This window comes from Macaca thibetana, chromosome 7 (assembly GCF_024542745.1).
Source record: "Macaca thibetana thibetana isolate TM-01 chromosome 7, ASM2454274v1, whole genome shotgun sequence".
NCBI classification, from domain to species: domain Eukaryota; kingdom Metazoa; phylum Chordata; class Mammalia; order Primates; family Cercopithecidae; genus Macaca; species Macaca thibetana.
In genome coordinates, this window is record NC_065584.1 from 5480323 (window position 1) to 5498833 (window position 18511).

Sequence of the window (18511 nt, forward strand, 5' to 3'; positions counted from 1 at the left end):
GGAGCCCTTCCTTGCAGAGCCTGAGAAAAGGAACAGGAAGCAGCAGTGCGTGGCCTCATCCAAGACGGGCAGACTCAGTCCAGGAAGGGGTCCCAGCCCAAAAGGGGCAGGGGCTCCTCTGATCAAAGCTGATGTCAGTGCACATAAAAAATGTCTTTAGGGGCTGGGTGTGGTGGCTCACACTTGTAATCCCAGCATTTTGGGAGGCCAAGGTGGGAGGATCTCTTCAGCTCAGGAGTTCGAGACCAGCCCGGGCAACATGGTGAAACCTCATCTCTACAAAAAATACAAAACTAGCCGATGTGGTGGTGCGTGTCTGTGGTCTCAGCTGCTCAGAAGGCTGAGGTGGGAGGATCACTTGAGCCCGGGGGGTTGAGACTGCAGTGAGCCATGATCATGCCACTGCATACCAGCCTGGGCAACGAGTGAGACCCTGTATCTACAAAGAAAAATGTTTTTAGGGGCTGAACTCAGTGACTCACGCCTATAATCCCAGCACTTTGGGAGGCTGCGGTAGGAGGAGCCTTTAATGCCAGGAGTTTGAGACCAGCCTGGGGAAAATAGCGAGATCCCATCTCTATAAAAAATACAAAAATATGGCCAGGCACAGTGGCTCGTGCCTGTAATCCCGGTACTTTGAGAGGCTGAGGAAGGAGGATCACTTGAGGCCAGGAGTTTGAGACCAGCCTGGCCAACATGGTGAAGCCTTGTCTCCACTAAAAATATAGTAATTAGCTGGGCATGGTGGCACATGCCTGTAATCCCAGCTACTCAGGAGGCTGAGGCAGGAGGATCACCTGAACCCGGTAAGTGGAGGCTGCAATGAGCCGAGATCACACCACTGCACTCCAGTCTGGGCGACAAGAGCGAAACTCCATCTCAAAAACATAAAATAAATAAAGACATTGAGATGCCAGAAGGCCGTTTCCACGGGTGTAGCACACTCGTCACCTCCAGCACCGTGAACGTGAGACGCAGCCAGCCAGCTGTATGGGCCACTGCCATCGCCACCACTGGCAGATTGTGTGGGAATGGATGTGCTAGGGTGGCGATGGGCAACTCCCTCATCCGAAGCAGGAAACTCCCTTGTCTGGAGCCGAGTCCTGGGGCCCCGGCCAAGAACACGAGCGGTTGGGGTTTTTTTTTTTTTTTTTTTGAGACAGGGTCTCACTCTGTCGCCCAGGCTGGAGTGCAGTGGTGAGATCGCAGCTCACTGCAGCCTCCACCTCTTGGGCTTGGGTGATCCTCCCACCTCAGCCCTCAAGTAGCTGGGACTACCGGTGTGCACCACCATTCCTGGTTTAATTTCTTGTAGAGACGGGCTCTCACTGCATTGCCGAGGCTGGTCTTTAACTCCCAGACTCCCCAAGTGCTGCGATTACAGGCGTGACCCACTGTGCCCGGGCCCCAGGGCTTCCAGAGCCACATCTGGCTGCGTCTGTGTCTGAGAAGGGGTCCGAAGGTCTTAATTCATGAGTGCTGTGGCCGCTCTGGAGCAAACTCATGATGCAAGCGAGGTGGGGAGGGGCATGGCTGGCGTGGGCTGCCCTCCCGGGGCTGCGTGGAAGGCAAGGCTCTCTGCCCCGGACGAAGGTGAGAAAGAGGCGGCGGAGTCGGCTCATGCTTAGTGTTTTATTTCCTCAAAGGAGCCCTGCCATCGGCCTTCTCAAATACCTCCTGGTATCCTCCCAACTTCCACCACTCCCAGCTGTCAGATTCCATTCAGCTTCCTCCAACCTCGAACCAACCACTTTCTTGTCACAAGCTCAGACCTTCCAAACATTTTAATAATGAATAAATGTTAAATAACAACTTTCACTATTACAGAAAGGGGCAGCTAGAAAAGTTTAGTTCTACTCTGTGCACAAGACCGCGACACCCCGCTCGTAGAAGCTGCGAGGATCCTCCTTTGTAGCAATTTCAAAGTCGACGGTGAAAATCAGGTCTGCACGGGTGAAGTTCAGGTACACAGGTAAGGTCACCTGCAGGAGAAGCAGAGGGGTTTACTGGTGGCTTCGGGGAAAAGTAAGAAAACTGGAAGACTGCCAGGGACAGCTGATGGGGGCCCTGGCAAGAGAGAGGTTGGGACAGGTGCAAAATGGTTTTGCTCTAGGAACCTGACTTCCAGGTGCAAGCAGCACCCAGGGGTAGAAAGGAGGCGCCTCTGCCCGTGGTTACTGCAGGGGTCGCTGCGGGAGACCCCGGAAAGGCGGCGCTTCCTTACCACACTGGCCTTCTTCTCGGCGTTGGTCTGCTTGAGCCAGCGCAGCTGCGTCAGGGGGAGGGCGGTGGAGATGGCGCTGGACAGCGACAGCTTGTTGTTGCTGCACGTGGCCCCTTGAAGTTTCAAACCTGTGAGGCGGAAGCCAAAACCCAGGCTGAGGTGACCACGACAGCCACACAAACCCCGTCACAGGGCTCCCAGAGGCTGCCAAACACAGCGGCTCCACCCGAGCACCAGCGGGTCACCCTAAGTGCGTGTATCTGGGAACAGTGGTCTCAGGCCACCGAGGTCACCTGCAGAGAAGAGCCGGTATTTCCTGTGAGACTCCACTCACCCGTGACTCCAAAGCTGCAGGCGTCCAGGGTGGCGCCCTGGGAGGTGGTGACGTTGACTTCCAGGCAGAGCTCCTCCAGGGACCAGCTGTTGGCCTGGGCCACGTACTGCCTGGTGGCCGTGATGTACGCCTCCGGCACGAACAGGCCACCCAGGCACACGTGGATGTTCTGTGGAAAGCAGCAGCCCCCGGGGGAAGGAGCTCAGGTCAGACCTGGGCCCTGTGTTTGTCCCCAGAGCCACTCCCACCCCAGCCCAGGACAGCTGCTGGCCACCCCAGACTCGTCAGGAGCGCCTTCACCTTTAGCTCCTTGGCGCCACCAGACGCAGCTGCCAGTGAGATGTTCTGCAGCTGTTTGATCCTCTCGCTGAAGTCGGACACCCACTGGATGACCGTCATGCCGGCAGGCACCGTGTAGTGGGACCAGCTCCGAGGCAAGATCCCTGCAGTCAAGGCACAGAGCGCAGGGCGTCAGCTCTCACAACTGCCCCAGCACAGATGCGGCAAATCTGCAAGTGCTCCGGCATCCTGGCTGCCCACACAGGCGGCTGGCGGCTCCACCTGCTGCCTTTCCCAGGCTGCGCTTTATGCCCTGGGCGCCACCCTCACCTCCGTATCTGCTCTAACTCAGGCTGGTCCAGAGCATGTCTCAGAACCGTGAAATTTCTAGGGTCAAATTAGTCCAGGTGTGTCTGTCTGGAGGACCATAATCACATTCAAGTAAAAACCGTGGCTATAAACTCATGTCACACAAGTGGCTCAGTGTTCCTGGTGATTAGGGCTTTTTGGGCAAATAGGAGGATGCTGGGGGCTCCCCACAACTTTGGACAAGCCCCCCCATGCCTGCCTGCCCCTGCTTTTCCACTGTCCTGGGGGATGGCCATTCTTCACAGGCCGTAACCTACTACCATCTGTCACTGTCCTGGACCACCACATTCCCCATTCACTGTCTTGGAAGACCCCTAAAAAAACTGTAGAAGTTGCGTAAAGATTTTGGTCAACATTCAGCGAACCAGCACAGAAGAAAAACAAATTCTTCAGCATTTCCAATCCCTGCCCCTCCCCCCGCCCACCTTGAGGGTAAGAGCACAGAGCTGCTCTCAGAGGCAAACCCCCAGGCCTGCTGTCCGCAGGCACGTGGGGCTGTGTGGCTGGGCTGGGCCAGGCTGTGGCCCCAGGCCAAGGTGCCCGCCGGAGGCCACACCGTGAGTTGGGCGTCTCACGCACCTTTCACCAGCTCATTGATCAGCGTGCGCAAGTAGTTGGTCTGCTTCTTCTTTCCTTCGCACACCTGGACCACATCCGCAAGGTCCTGGCGAACGTCCTGAAGCAGCTTCGCGCCCATCTTCACTTCTCTCTCAAAGAACCTGAACAAAGGATCCTAAAATCGTTCAAAAGGGTGAAGAGAAGTTAGGAAGAGGTTCTTTCTCCAGCAGAAAGATCAAACAGAAGTAACTCGGCCTCCGGGGAGAGCCCCAGAGCTTCCAACCTGTCCAGAGTCATGGACAGCTCTGGCAGAGCGTGACTTGGAATCGAGCTTGTGTGAGGCTGAGGCTGCTCGGAAACCCGCCGAGGCCCTGCCTGAGTCGCAGCTCTCGGGGCCCTCTCGGGAGGAAGGGCTGCGGTCGCTCGCTGTGGAAGCTGTCTGCCTATCTCGCCGTCTTCTGAGTATTTTCAGTCCACTTCAAAAGGGCCAACTCATTTTGCCCAATGCCTGGGCTCAGCTAGACACCTGCCCTGAGGTGACATGGATGTGAGCACGTTCCGTCCGGCACAATGGAATCAATGATCCACGGAACGATGGTCTGTGACCATATCCAGCACCTGGGACCTTGAGACCTGGCCGGCCCGCCACCCTGCAGCTACCTTGATATCCAGCACCTGGGACCTTGGGACCTGGCCGGCCCGCCACCCTCCAGCTACCTTGATATTCTCCACAGTGCGCTTGAGGTGGCTGAGTGTCTGGGGGATGAGGTGGAGCCAGTTGGACGCGGTGGTGTGCAGCGTCCGCATCCAGGCAGGGCGGCCGTCAGACGTGGAGTCTGTCCTCGTCTTTTTCTCGGTCTCTGCGTAGGCCAGGTCGTCCTCGTCCTCCAACATCTGCATCTTCAGCATCTTACTGATCATGTCCACGCCTGGCCCATAGTCCCACAGTCACAGCAGGAGGGAGGGAGGGGACGGGTAAGAAATCACAGAGGGAAAAAGGACTTGAATGTAAAGGCCACGTGGTGAGTCTGCACTGGGAACTGCAGCAATCTGAAAGGTGCTCAGTCGTGTATATATATATAGAGAGAGAGACGGAGTCTCGCTCTGTCACCCAGGCTGGAGTGCAGTGGTGTGACCTTGGCTCACTGCAACCTCTGCCTTCTGGGTTCAAGCGATTCTCCTGACTCAGGCTCCCAAGTAGCTGGGATTACAGGCACGCACCATCAGGCCCAGCTAATTTTTTTTGTGTGTTTTTAGTGGAGACAAGGTTTCACCATGCTGGCCAGGCTGGTCTCGAACTCCTGACCTCAGGTGATCTGCTCGCCTCGGCCTCCCAAAGTACTGGGATTACAGGCATGAGCCACCATGCCTGGCCAGTCGTATATGTTTTTAAAGCACAGAAAACGGCCTGACCAGAAAGCTAACGAAACAGATACAGAAGAAAAAACTGTTACCAGGTCAAGTACATGACTCTTAAAACTGACCCAGCAAGACAGACACAGTGGCCCACACCGACAGTCCCAGCACTGTGGGAGGCTGAAGCGGGAGCATCTGTTGAACTCAGGGGTTCAAGACTAGCCTGGGCAACATAGTGAGACCCTCATCTCTACAAAAAATGAGAAAGCCAGGTGTGGTGGTGGCACCTGTGGTCCCAGCTACTTGGGAGAGTGGGGTGGGAGGATTGGCTTGAGCCCAGGAAGCTGAGGCTGCAGTGAGCTGTGATTGCATCACTCGTCTGAGTGACAGAGCAAGACTCAGTCTCAAAGCAAAACAAAAAAACTGAACCAGCAGTCTGAGTCCAAAGACTCAAGGAAGGCTCTTCAGGACCCTGGGTTCACTGCGACACCTGGGCCAAGCCCCAGCCCGCTTTGTGCCCGACCATGAATGAGTGCGTGCTCGAGAGGGGCTCCAGGAGGGGGTGCCACCTGCCCTCTTAACTCAGAAAACTGGTCGCCATGGTGTCCCTTGACCTGTGACTGCCACCGTGTGGCTGGGATTACCCCGAACCTTGTGGTGCCTGTAGTGTGCTCCAGCCCCGCCCAAGTCACCCGGCTTTCCCTCCGGCCCCGCCCAGGTCGCACGGCTTTCCCTCTGGCCCCGCCCAGATCACCCGGCTTTCCCTCCAGACCTGCCCATGGCACCTGGCTTTTGCCGTCTCTGGGATGTGACTGGTGATGATGCAGGGCAGCTGGATCTCTGGGTTAGGGCAGCTCCCCTTTCCTGCCCCGACACAGAGTGCTGAATGTCAGGCTCCCAAGAGCGCTGCCTCTGGGACTTGCACCGCAGGGAGGCAGAGCCTGGGCCTCGCTGCTGTGCTCTAAGTGGGACTGGACTAGGTGACGGGTGTGCTGTCCCCTGCACAGTGCTGGCACAGTACGGGGCTCAAAGAGCAGACATGATAGGCCTGAGGGGTCCTTCACAGGGACCCAGTTGTGCAGGGCCACACTGGGGCTCCCGGCATGTGACACCCAGTACTAAGCACAAGCCTCTGTAGGAGCCAATGCCCCTGCCTCACCCTTGGTACCCAGGGCTTGGTACCCAGGGCTCCAATTCTCCTGGGCTTCCTCGCCAGCTCCACATGACTCAGCTGCCAACCGTCTTATGTGTTCATTCTGAATGGGCAGCTGGGTTTGCGGGCCCAAAGCTGGTCTACAAGCACATCCTCCGTGGGAGACGGCTGCTCTCACAGGAGGCACAGATGCCCTGCAGGGTGGCCTCGGCTGAAAGTCAAGCCCCATAACTGGAAGTTCTGCCTACAGGACTAAAGAGGTGGCCTGATACTATCCTGTTAACTAGCCGTGAGCTTCAGCAACCCCTTTGTCTTCTTTGCTTTTTGTGATTTTTCCCCGTAACAAAAAGTCGAGATTTGATCAGCCACTGTCAACCCCATGTGTAGTGCTTGGAGGCTTTGTGAAGGCCAACTGCTGGGCCTGTCCCTAGTCCTGATGGAGTGCGTCTGGGCAGAGCCTGGGAACATGCATTTCTTTCTTTTTTTTGAGACGGAGTCTTGCACCGTCACCCAGGCTGGAGTGCAGTGGCGCGATCTCGGCTCACTGCAAGCTCTGCCTCCTGGGCCCACGCCATTCTCCTGCCTTAGCCTCCCGAGTAGCTGGGACTACAGGCGCCCGCCACCATGCCCGGCTAATTTTTTTTTGTATTTTTAGTAGAGACAGGGTTTCACTGTTGTTAGCCAGGATGGTCTCGATCTCCTGACCTTGCGATTCACCCGCCTTGGCCTCCCAAAGTGCTGGGATTACAGGCGTGAGCCACCGCACCCGGCTGGGAACCTGCATTTCTAAGAAGTTCTGGGGAGGTTACTGCTGCTGGTTTGGGAGCCACACTGTGAGAGACACTGGGTTAGAGAATTTTTAAGGTCCCTTGTGGCTCACAGCACTTGAAGTCTTGAAGAAAACATCTTGTAAGTGAAAAGGAAAAAAAGACTGCTAAAAAATTCTAGGGAAGATGAATGGTTTTAAAATATCCCTTAATATCAGGTACTTTTCAACTCTTGAAGAAAAAAAAAACAGTTTTTGTTTTTTGAGACAGAGTCTCGCTCTGTTGCCCAAGCTGGAGTACAATGGTGCATTCTCAGCTCACTGAAACCTCCGCCTCCCGGGTTCAAGCGATTCTCCTGCCTCAGCCTCCCGAGTAGCTGGGATTACAGGTGTCTGCCACCACACTCGGCTAATTTTTGTATTTTTTGTAGAGATGAGATTTCACCATGTTGGCCAGGCTGGTCTCGAACTCCTGACCTTAGGTGATCCACCCACCTCTGCCTCCCAAAGTGCTGGGATTACAGGCGTGAGCCACTGCACCCAGCCTTTTTTTTTTTTTTTTTTTTTTTTGAGACAGAGTCTCACACTCTGTTGCCCAGGCTAGAGTACAGTGACGTGATCTCGGCTAACCGCAACCTCCACCTCCCAGGTTCAAATGATTCTCCTGTCTCAGTCTCCTGAGTAGCTGCGATTACAGGTGCCCGCCACCACGCCCACCTAATTTTTGTATTTTTAGTAGAGATGCGGTTTTGCCATGTTGACCAGGCTGGTCTGGAAATCCTAATCTCGAGTGATCTACCCGCATTGGCCTCCCAAAGTGCTAGGATTCAGGTGTGAGCCACTGTGCCCAGCCAGTAACTGCTTTTCAATATGAGATGAAAATCTAAATGTTATTTCTAGGCTCATTTACATAAATATCAAGGCTCTTCTCCAGAACTGAGTTGATGCTGCAGAAAAGATCCCTGTTAGAGCCAATTCTTTCCTCTGCCTCCCCGCCGAGTGGAGCTAAGAGCAGCTGGAGACTGGCAGGGAGGCCGAGGCTGACAGAGCCACACCCAGCATAACCAGGGAGGGCCCTGGGACAGCAGTGCACACTCACCCTGTGTGTGGGGACCCTTGCCACCCACCCTGCGTGAGGGGAGGACCCTCGCCACCCACCCCATGTGTGGGCACCCTCGCCACCCCCTGCGTGTGGGGAGGACCCTCATCACTCACCCTGTGTGGTAAGGAGGACTCTCTCGGCGTTGTTGGGCAGGCCCAGCCAGGAGGGCGTCTGGGTGTCAGGGAGCAGCTCCACCCACTGCACAAACTCCTCTCGCCTAGAAAACCAGTGCGTTTGGAAACGATGTTAGAGGCTACCTCTGAGTGACACCAGACGCTCTGACGTCACAACTGTCTCCATTCCAGCAGGCAGCAGCATACCTGATGCCATCTGGCATTTGAATGTCTTTATGCCCGTCAACCTTGCATGCCAGCTTAAATTCACTGTCGAAACTCCTGGTTGTGAACAGGCGCTCCAGGAAGGTGTTGAGCAGACGTTGGTCAAACTCGTTGTCCACGCGCCCGCCATAAATGGACTGGGCCATCAAGGTCTTTAGTGCAGACCACGGGATCTTATCCGGTGAGATGTTCTGCCTGCCCTGGGGGAGGAAAAGCAGGGTTCGTGTGTGGTCGGAGGCGGGCATGCCCGGGGCTCCCTTTCGAGGGGCACAGCTTTCCTCCTCACTCCCCATGGCCCGCTAGGCTTTGGCGGTCACGAGCGGTCAGCTCGCTCTTCCAAGCTGAGTCTGGCCTCTCAGCACCACGCCCTGCAGCGTCCTTCCCAGGTGCACATCCGCTGCCTGTCCTGGCACAGCCCACACTTGCCTTGGCTGTGTCGTCCAGCCACGTGTCCACTGTATCGCAAGCTGACCGCAGGTCAGACTCTCCAAACTCATACTTCTTTGACCACCCCAGTGGTGCGTATCGTAAGCGTTCTTGGATGATGGCATGGAACCAGGCCAGCAGGAAGTACAGGCGGGCACGCTCGTTGGGAGACTGGGTGAGGAAAGTGACCGAGTACAGTCATTAGACAGCAGCACTTCTCCAAGAACAGCGCAGAGGCTAGGTCAGAGTCAAAGCTTTACAAAGAGCTCTCCACATCCTGGTGATGGCAGCAAATTCACACGAGTACTGTTGCTAGGAGAAAAGTATGCCAACTTTTCTATTAATAGAGATGTCATCCAATGAGGCCATCAGAGAATTTATTCAGCCAATAAGAAATCTACAGAAGACAGAGTTTCTAAGAATGTCAGAAAAGGTGGATATGGCACAAAATAGAACAGAATTGACAGAACGAAACCCCTGCCCTTCTCTTGCCCAAGAGTCTTGGTTTTCACTTGGCACCTGGGAGGGCTCGGCTTGGTCTCCGGGGGCCTGTGCTGGGGGAGAGGAGATTGTCCGCCACCTGGGGACACAACGCTGAGTCCCAGCTTCTCCGTGGGAGAAGCTGCTCCTCTGGGACCTAATCACACCCCATAATCAAACATGGCTTTTACTTTTCAACCTGCTCACAGGAAGGAAATTTTAGAGAGAGAGACAGGATCTCACTATGTTGCCCAGACAGGTCTTTTTTTTTTTTTTCGCCCAGGCTGCTGGAGTGCTGTGGCCGGATCTCAGCCCACTGCAAGCTCCGCCTCCCGGGTTCACGCCATTCTCCTGCCTCAGCCTCCCGAGTAGCTGGGACTACAGGTGCCTGCCACCTTGCCCGGCTAGTTTTTTGTATTTTTTAGTAGAGACGGGGTTTCACCGTGTTCGCCAGGATGGTCTCGATCTCCTGACCTCGTGATCCGCCCATCTCGGCCTCCCAAAGTGCTGGGATTACAGGCTTGAGCCACCGCGCCCGGCCAGGTCTTTTTTTTTTTTTTAGACGGTATCTCGCTCTGTCGCCCAGGCTGGAGTGCAATGGTGCGATCTCAGCTCACTGCCAACCTCCGCCTCCTGCATTCAAGCAATTCTCCTGCCTCAGCCTCCCCAGTAGCTGGGACTACAGGCATCCACCACCACGCCTGGCTAATTTTTTATATTTTTAGTAGAGACGGAGTTTCACTATGTTGGCCATGCTGGTCTCAAACTCCTGACCTCAAGTGATCTGCCCACTTAGGCCTCCCAAAGTGCAGGGATTACAGGAGTGAGCCACCACACCTGGCCTGCCCAGACAGTCTTGAACTCCTGGGCTCAAATGATCCTACTGCCTCGACCTTCGAAAGTGCTGGGACTACCAGTGTGAGCCACTATGCCTGGCCAAGGAAAGAAATTTTACCTACAGCCGAAAAGCAAAAGCACCTGTGCAGTTCACCGCATGGCACTTCTGGGACGCCCAGGGACCCACTTCTGCATTTGGTGATGGCACTGGGCTTCAGCTTCTATGGAGAAAGCACGCCAGGAGGACAAGGTGCTTACCTTGCATATCCGTGAGACGGGAATGCTGCTGAACGTCCTCAGCATGTTGGCCTTCACCCCTGGCGGTGGCTCGAACACAAAGATGCGGCCCGCACGGAGCAGATTCACCGGCACCTAAGGGAGAGCGCGGCCCCCGTTACGGCTCGGGTGTGGACACGGGCGCCGACAGGACTGCCACACCAGCCTGCAACGTCTCCACCCCTTCGACTACCCACCTTGGGGTTGATCTCCATGGTGAGGAAGAGTCGGAAGCAGGCATGCGGCTGCAGGGAATGCAACTTCTTTTCGAGCTGCATCAGCCACCCTGGGGCCAGATGCACATTCTTCAGCATCACCCACCTGCACACACAACGTGAGAGTCACACAACACGCCAGGCTGCCTGCCTGAATGCCTGGGGACTAAGGCTTTCTTCAGCCAAAGAGAACAGGCCTACCTGCCCGACTTCACAGCGGTGTTGATTGCCTTATCTGCTTGGTTAAAGCCTTCTGCAGAGCCTGGCGCAAGGAAACTTAGTGTCAGCAGTGGCAGCCGCGGTCATCAATGCCCACCACGAATCCTGCAGGGCTCCAGCCCATGAAGCCCATCAAGTGCCCTTACCGATTGCAATTGAAGTGATCTGCGTGTTCTGCTCGGCTGCAAGGTCCTCGACATGCCCACTGGCGTCGTAACCAGGCACAGAGCACATTAAGACAGGAGTGTTGGGCTTCACCTGCAAACAGAGAAGGCAGAAGTTACAGCGGTGCCAGCAAATAGTGTGTACCTGTCAAGGGAAAGGAGCGCCCCGAGTGAGGGGCCTGAGATGTTCTTTCGGGGTCCAGAGGTGTGGGCACCACACAGCCGGTTGAGAATCCGCAGCGAGCTCCTGGTCTTAGGAGCAGACTGTAGCCTGGAGTGACAGGAGACGCCAGGGCTGCTGACAGCTGTGGTTGGGGAGCTGGGCGTGGAGTCTCTTGAGACGCCTGGGCTGTATCAGGACATTACCTCTGTGCCCACAATGTGGGTCAGGTCGAGCGGCTGCTCCATGATGGACATGAAAGACTCCCCAAGGTTTGTTGAAACAAACATGTGGGCCATGGCCAACAGGCGGTCGGGCCGGAAAGCCTGGATCAGGAGCAGGCGGTGGATGGCCTGGCCAATGGGTGCTGAAACAGGTACAGAGGGGTGGGTGCTGGGTGGAAGCAAGGACTTGGAGACACCCTCCCCTGCCTGCAGCGTTCTTCCCAAAGCACCCCACGCAGTATTTCAGGATCAGCTCAAATCAGGAAATTCAGCCACATCTCCTGTGCCTTCCGTGAGCCCTGTGGACACACCTATGAGAACACTTACCACCTGGATGTCTCCATAGGACAAGGTGCCGTTTGCTGATTTTTAAATTACTACACTAACACCTGCTGACTTCCTGAAAACACCTGAACGTACTCAGGAGGGGGGTCCACGCTCTGCCCTCCACAGTCCGACACTTCCCCTCAGCCTGGCTAGCCCAGGGTCTGGCTAACACACTCAAAACCGGCTGATGGCATTCCATTCCTCTGCAGCGTGAATACAGCCAGTTAACTCCTTACCATCAGGCAGGAGCTCCCCACCTAGTTCTCTTATGGTCTTCAAGCATGAGATGAATAGGAATTGGAAATTTCTGATCTACCTCTAAGCCAACACCTATCTAGAAGCGATCTCCCTAAGTGGTTTCCTTAAAAAGTTTAACATTGAAACACTTATCTTGGGCATCAGTGACCACTCACTCAGAGACAGGTCTCTGTCTGCTGCCCAGGCTGGAGCGCAGTGGCGCAGTCGCAGCTCATGCAAGCTCGACCTCCCAGGCTCGAGTGACCTTCCTGCGTTAGCCTCCCGAGTAGATGGGACTACAGGTGTAGCCAAGGCTGTATTTTTTGTAGAGATGGGGCCTCCCTATGCTGCCCAGGCTAGTAACTTTGCATGTTTTGAAAGCATCCGTTTAAGCAGCAAAACCCAACTTTACATTCAGGTTCAGAAAGAAAACCACAGCGGGGCTTACTTGCAGGTGTTTCTTCACTCCAGAGGTAGGGCACGGTCTGCTCCGGGGAGCTGCTGTCCAGCCAGATGCCAAATTGCTGTGGAGACAACAGTGGAAGCACCCATGGGGCAGGGCCGGCCTCGGGGGACTGACGCAAGAGTCTGACGCGAGAACGCAGACACAACATTCTGGGTTTTATACAACATGCGATTCCTGACATTTCCTGGGAAAAGGCCGACATTTTTCACTGGGAACATTCAAAAGAACAATTACCTCGTCTGCCTGAACCTTTGCAATCAAGTCCTTAAACGCGGGAAGGCAGCTCAGCCTCACCACCGCCTCCGCCTGCTCCACAGTCAGGCCCTGGATCCTCGGGGTGGAGCCAGCACTCAGGACGATCTCATTTCCTCTCAAGAAGTGCTGGAATTCTGCATCGTAGGTGGGCTCCCTGCGAAGGGTGCAACAGGTTAGCTAGGGTCCCTCATGTTCATTCCCACTGTCACTAAAATAACAGTTGTGATTTAAAGAAAAGAAAAGAAAAAACAGGCCAGGCACAGTGGCTCATGTCTATAATCTCAGCACTCTGGGAGGCCAAGGCAGGCAGATCACTTGAGGTCAGGAGTTTGAGACCAGGCTGGGCTGCCAACGTGATGAAAATCTGTCTCTACTAAAAATACAAAAAAAATTAGCCTGGGGTGGTGGCAGGCGTCTGTAGTCCCAGCTACTCAGGAGATTGAGGAAGGAGAACTGCTTGAACCTGGGAGTTGGAGGTTGCAGTGAGCTGAGACTGCACGACTGCACTCCAGCCTGGGAAACAGAGGGAGACTCCATCTCAAAAAATAAAGGAAAAAATAAAAGCACGTATCTGATCATGAAACCCTTGTGGGCCACCAGCAAGATGGCATCCTCCTGCGGGCGTGAGTGCTCTTACCCCACGGTGCCCTTCAGTTTGATTCTCGCCAGCAGCATGGCAAAGGTGATGTGGTCCTGATGCAGCATGCCTCGAGCCACTCGGTTAAATGCCACCTGGGACAAGAGCAGGAGACGATGTTGTTCCATAAGAGAAGCAGCACCCTGCTTCCCCCCGCCGGGGAGCGGCTGAGGACCTCGCTCTCTACCTGGAAGAGGTCCTTCGTTATAATGGACAGGCGCTGTGTGTGGTCGGTGACGCCCTTCAGGTTCGGGTTCTCATATAAGACGTTGTGATAAATGTCCAGGAAAAACTGGAGGGAGTACTGGTACAAGAAGTGTATCTGAAAGGAAGCAGTGGGCAGCCGTGAGGCAGCTCCCCTGGCACCCGCCGAACTTCTGCGTGGCCGACGAGCTACTGTGCGGGGCCGGCCAGCCTCTGCGCCGCCAAGGCACCCACCTGCTTGAGGGACTCCATGGTGAAGTAGATGCTGCTGCAGGCGGTGGAGAGCGGGAGGTACTGCTGGGACACGGTCTCCACCTCCTGCATGACAATGTCCGTCTCCTCAACTTTCCTGGTGACCTCTGCAGCCTCTCTCTTCAGGTTCTCCAGAGTGGTTATGATGGTGTCGTCGTCCAAAATGCGCCCTTTCACCTCGTTCAGAGCTTGTAGTAGAGATTTTTCCAGCTGACGCAAACGGAGCTGAAATTCCCCTTAAATGAAAACATCCAGAGTTTGCAATAATACTTCAGAAGTGTTTGCCACAAACGTGGAACATCCTAGTCACTTAAAAGTTCAGCCCCTTCACCTGCACCAACCATCTAACAGCCACAGGTCCAGATCCTACCTTGAAGTTTAAGAAGATCAGATCGTTTCTCATCCACATCAGGTCTTTCTGCTTTAAGTACTTCATTTAGACACTGGCTTTGTAAACTGCTACGGGTGACTGTGAAGTTTACAAAAGTAACCCGGGAACAGAGATCTGGTGGGAACTCGACCTGCCAAAATAGATAACAGAACAGTCTGTTTTAATTCAGCTTCAAAACCAAATCCTGCCAGATTTCCCTGAAGAAGAGTCCCATTCCTTACAGTTGGATCCCGGGTGGACAGGAAGATGACAAACGATGGCGACAGGTCTATGTCCTGGTCCCCGAGGGTGATCAGCACTCTCCCTCCTGTTCGCCGCACTTCACGGTTCAGCACTGGGTTCAAAACTGGATCGTAGCTTTCCACATCCTGCACAGCACACGGGTGGAACTTGATGGCCAGGGCTTTGTAACTTTATCTTCACCCAAATGCTATGTTGCTGTCCTACTTTAGATAAGCATACCTTCCCAAAAGCCACCCACCACTTGTGTATGGTGGCCACTAGCTATGTGTGGCTACTTACATTTAAATTAACTAAAATTGGCCAGGCGCGGTGGCTCCCGCCTGTAATCCCAGCACTTTGGGAGGCCAAGGTGGGCGGATCACGAGGTCAGGAGATCGAGACCATCCTGGCTAACATGGTGAAACCCCGTCCCTACTAAAAATGCAAAAAATTAGCCAGGCGTGGCAGTGGGCGCCTGTTGTCCCAGCTACTTGGGAGGCTGAGGCAGGAGAACGGCGTGAACCCGGGAGGCGGAGCTTGCAGTGAGCTGAGATCACGCCACTGCACTCCAGCCTGCGCGACTGAGCGAGACTCCATCTCAAAAAATTAACTAAAATTAAAAACTCAGGCCGGGCGCGGTGGCTCAAGCCTGTAATCCCAGCACTTTGGGAGGCCGAGACGGGCGGATCACGAGGTCAGGAGATCGAGACCATCCTGGCTAACACGGTGAAACCCCGTCTCTACTAAAAAATACAAAAAAAAACTAGCCAGGCGAGGTGGCGGGCGCCTGTAGTCCCAGCTACTCGGGAGGCTGAGGCAGGAGAATGGCATGAACCCGGGAGGCGGAGCTTGCAGTGAGCCGAGATCTGGCCATTGCACTTCCAGCCTGGGTGACACAGCAAGACTCCGTCTCAAAAAAAAAAAAAAAGCCAGGCGTGGTGGCTCATGCCTGTAATTCCAGTACTTTGGGAGGCTGAGACAGGCAGATCACTTGAGGTCAGGAGTTCAAGGCCAGCCTGGCCAACATGGTGAAACTCCATCTCTACTAAAAATACTAAAAAGTTAGCTGGGGGTGTTGGCACATGCCTGTAGTCCCAGCTACTTGGGAGGCTGAGGCAGGAGAACTGCTTGAACCTGGGAGGTTCAGACTAGGAGACAGAGCAACACTCCATCTCAAAAAAACAAACAAACAAAAAATTAAACACTCAGTTCCTAGTCACACTAGCCGTGGGAAGTGCTCAGTATAAGCCACCTGAGACTAGTGGCTACCACACTGGAGAGTGTGGACCATAAAGCATTCCTGCCCCTGAAGAAAGTTCTGGGGGACAGTGCTGATACAGACCCTCTGAACGGCATTGTATTTCATTTCTTAAATTTTTTTCAATTTGCATAATGAATTCATCTTGTTGCAAATCTGATGCTTCCTAGTGACCTTACATGCTGTATTTAAAAACAAATTTTTAACTTTTAAGTTCAGGAATACAAGTGCAGGTTTGTTACATAGGTAAACTTGTCATGGGGGTTTATTATACAAATTATTACACCACCCTGGTTATAAGTCTAGTACCCATTAGTTGTTTTTCCTGATCCTCTCCCTCCTCCCACCCTCCATGCTCTGAAAGGTCCCAGTGTGTGTTGTTCCCCTCTATGTGTCCATGTGTTCTCATCATTTAGCTCCCACTTATAAGTGAGAACAACTGGTACTTGGTTTTCCACTTTTGCATTAGTTTGCTGAGGATAATGGCCTCCAGCTCTATCCATGTTCCTGCAAAGGAACATGTTCCTTGTTCTTGTTTCTTGAACATTTTTCTAGTTCTTTTTTTTTTTTTTTGAGACAGAGTCTCACTCTGTCACCCAGGCTGGAGTGCAGTGGCGTGAACTCGTTTCACTGCAGCCTCTGCCTCCCAGGTTCAAGCAATTTTCCTGCCTCAGCCTCCCGAGTAGCTGGGACTACAGGTGTGCACCACCACACCCGGCTAATTTTTGGATTTTAAATACAGATGGGCTTTCACCATGTTGGCCAGGGTGGTCTTGATCTCCTAACCTTGTGATCTGCTTGCCTTGGCCTCCCAAAATGCTGGGATTACAGACATGAGACACCACGCCTGGCTGTTTCTTGGTTTTCATGGCTGTACTGAATATAATTTTTTTTTTTTGAGATACAGTCTTGGCCGGGCACGGTGGCTCAAGCCTGTAATCCCAGCACTTTGGGAGGCCGAGGCGGGTGGATCACGAGGTCAGGAGATCGAGACCATCCTGGCGAACACCGTGAAACCCCGTCTCTACTAAAAATACAAAAAACTAGCCGGGCGCGGTGGCGGGCGCCTGTAGTCCCAGCTACTCGGGAGGCTGAGGCGGGAGAATGGCGGGAACCCGGGAGGCGGAGCTTGCAGTGAGCCGAGATCACGCCACTGCACTCCAGCCTGGGAGACACAGCGAGACTCCGTCTCAAAAAAAAAAAAAAAAAAAAAAAAAGATACAGTCTCTTTCCGTCTCCCAGGCTGGACAGTGGCGCGATCTCGGCTCACTGCAACCTGTGCCTCCTGGGTTCAAGTGATTCTCTTGCCTCAGCCTCCCAAATAGCTGGGACTACAGGTGCCCGCCACCTCAACCAGCTAATTTTTGTATTTTCTGTAGAGACGGGGTTTGGCCAGGCTTTCTTGAACTCCTGACCTCAGATGATCCACCCGCCTCGGCCTCCCAAAGTGCTGGGATTACAGGCATGAGCCACCTTGCCCCACCACTGAATAGAATTTTAAATGCAAATAATGATTCTGCCAAGTTTATCTATTATAGAACCATCTCAAAGCTTTATCCTTCTGATACAACGTGAAGTCTTACAAAGTTGAAAACTAAATGCAGTCCCCAAAAAGGAATTCACTCTTGAATGCGGTGTTTCAAGAATTCAAAGGTCAACACCAACCTGGACCAGAAGGGGGTTCCCAAATCGCAGTGCACTCTCTAAGTTCTTCCTGAAGGCGTCATCCAGGAAGCTGGTCCGTGTGATCTTACGATCCTTATATTCATTCATAATGAATTCTGTGGCCTGTCCAGAGGGGTCAATGATCAGGGGATACCTGAGGATGAGGCCACAGAAGAGAAGGTTGAAACACTGAATGGGAAAAGCACAGGATCATGGTCAGCCAAGTCCCTGATGAGAGGGACAGGCTGTTACCGCCACCCGAGGGTGCTTTCCAGAGACGCTTTCAGGTTTACCAACAAAGCTTACATGCTTAATGCTAACATCACATCATCCTTTTGAAGAATTATTGGCATGAGGAGGTAGCTTGAGTCATATACCAGGAGGGCCATGGTTAAAAATCCTTTTTCTTCTGGGACAATCGTCCTCCCTTAGCATCTGGCACTGTTAGAATAGCGTTTTCGTATTTACGATCCTTCTAGACAGCCGGTATCAACACCGACGCTGAGCAGCACCAAGGCATTAACTTTACACAGAATTTAAATTGCCAGGGACTGTGTCAAATTACAGACACTATCTCAGGTAATCCTCCTAACAGCCCTACGAGGCTGACACTGTTATCAAACCACTCTACAAATGCGGAAAGAAGGGCACAAAGAAGCTAATGTGAAGTACCTATAGTCTAGCCAGTTAAAACGTGGAAAAAACCTAGCTGGTAATACACACAAGCTTCTACAAAACTCAAACTATCAAAGGGCATATGCTGAGAAGAACCACGCTGCTCTGCCTTTTGGACCCTGTTCTTTGGTCCCCAAAGTCCCTTCCCCAGGTGATGGCTTTTACCAGTTTCTCGTCTGTCTTTACAGAGAAGGTCTAAGCATTTACAGACACATGTGTCAGTGTGGGTGTTGTGGCCTCGGGGGAGGCCTCTACCGCCTGCTCTGCACCTGTCCAGCCTGTATTCGAATGTCCTGTAAAGACTGCCCAGCACCGCAGCGTGGTGGGCCCTCAGGAGGACCATCTGAGTTATCTCCAGTCTTCAGCTGGGACACACTTGCTCTTAGATTAGCCATTTTGTACACAGGCCAAGCTACTGTTGAATGAACACCTAGAAGTGGAA

General features: G+C 53.6%; 1 protein-coding gene across 2 annotated transcripts in view; it reads right to left on the bottom strand.

Annotated features, from left to right (window-relative positions):
• Positions 1 to 1618: 1618 nt before the first annotated feature.
• DYNC1H1 (dynein cytoplasmic 1 heavy chain 1) overlaps positions 1619 to 18511 on the bottom strand; it is a 92675-nt gene continuing 75782 nt past the window's right edge. Inside the window, exons 57-78 of one of the 2 annotated variants that reach the window (XM_050796665.1) lie at positions 17395 to 17548; positions 14471 to 14617; positions 14229 to 14379; positions 13841 to 14094; positions 13590 to 13724; positions 13403 to 13497; positions 12745 to 12919; positions 12493 to 12568; positions 11463 to 11623; positions 11079 to 11190; positions 10915 to 10975; positions 10696 to 10819; positions 10481 to 10594; positions 8906 to 9076; positions 8462 to 8679; positions 8255 to 8358; positions 4482 to 4693; positions 3786 to 3939; positions 2859 to 3001; positions 2559 to 2727; positions 2225 to 2352; positions 1619 to 1982 (exon numbers count right to left, since the gene is read on the bottom strand). In XM_050796665.1, coding sequence (XP_050652622.1) covers positions 1854 to 1982; positions 2225 to 2352; positions 2559 to 2727; positions 2859 to 3001; positions 3786 to 3939; positions 4482 to 4693; positions 8255 to 8358; positions 8462 to 8679; positions 8906 to 9076; positions 10481 to 10594; positions 10696 to 10819; positions 10915 to 10975; positions 11079 to 11190; positions 11463 to 11623; positions 12493 to 12568; positions 12745 to 12919; positions 13403 to 13497; positions 13590 to 13724; positions 13841 to 14094; positions 14229 to 14379; positions 14471 to 14617; positions 17395 to 17548 — 3187 coding nt within the window. In that variant the 3' untranslated portion in view covers positions 1619 to 1853. Of the gene's footprint in view, positions 1983 to 2224; positions 2353 to 2558; positions 2728 to 2858; positions 3002 to 3785; positions 3940 to 3972; positions 4383 to 4439; positions 4694 to 8254; positions 8359 to 8461; positions 8680 to 8905; positions 9077 to 10480; positions 10595 to 10695; positions 10820 to 10914; positions 10976 to 11078; positions 11191 to 11462; positions 11624 to 12492; positions 12569 to 12744; positions 12920 to 13402; positions 13498 to 13589; positions 13725 to 13840; positions 14095 to 14228; positions 14380 to 14470; positions 14618 to 17394; positions 17549 to 18511 lie in introns of those variants that run through there. The other variant, XM_050796666.1, reaches the window with a different exon arrangement.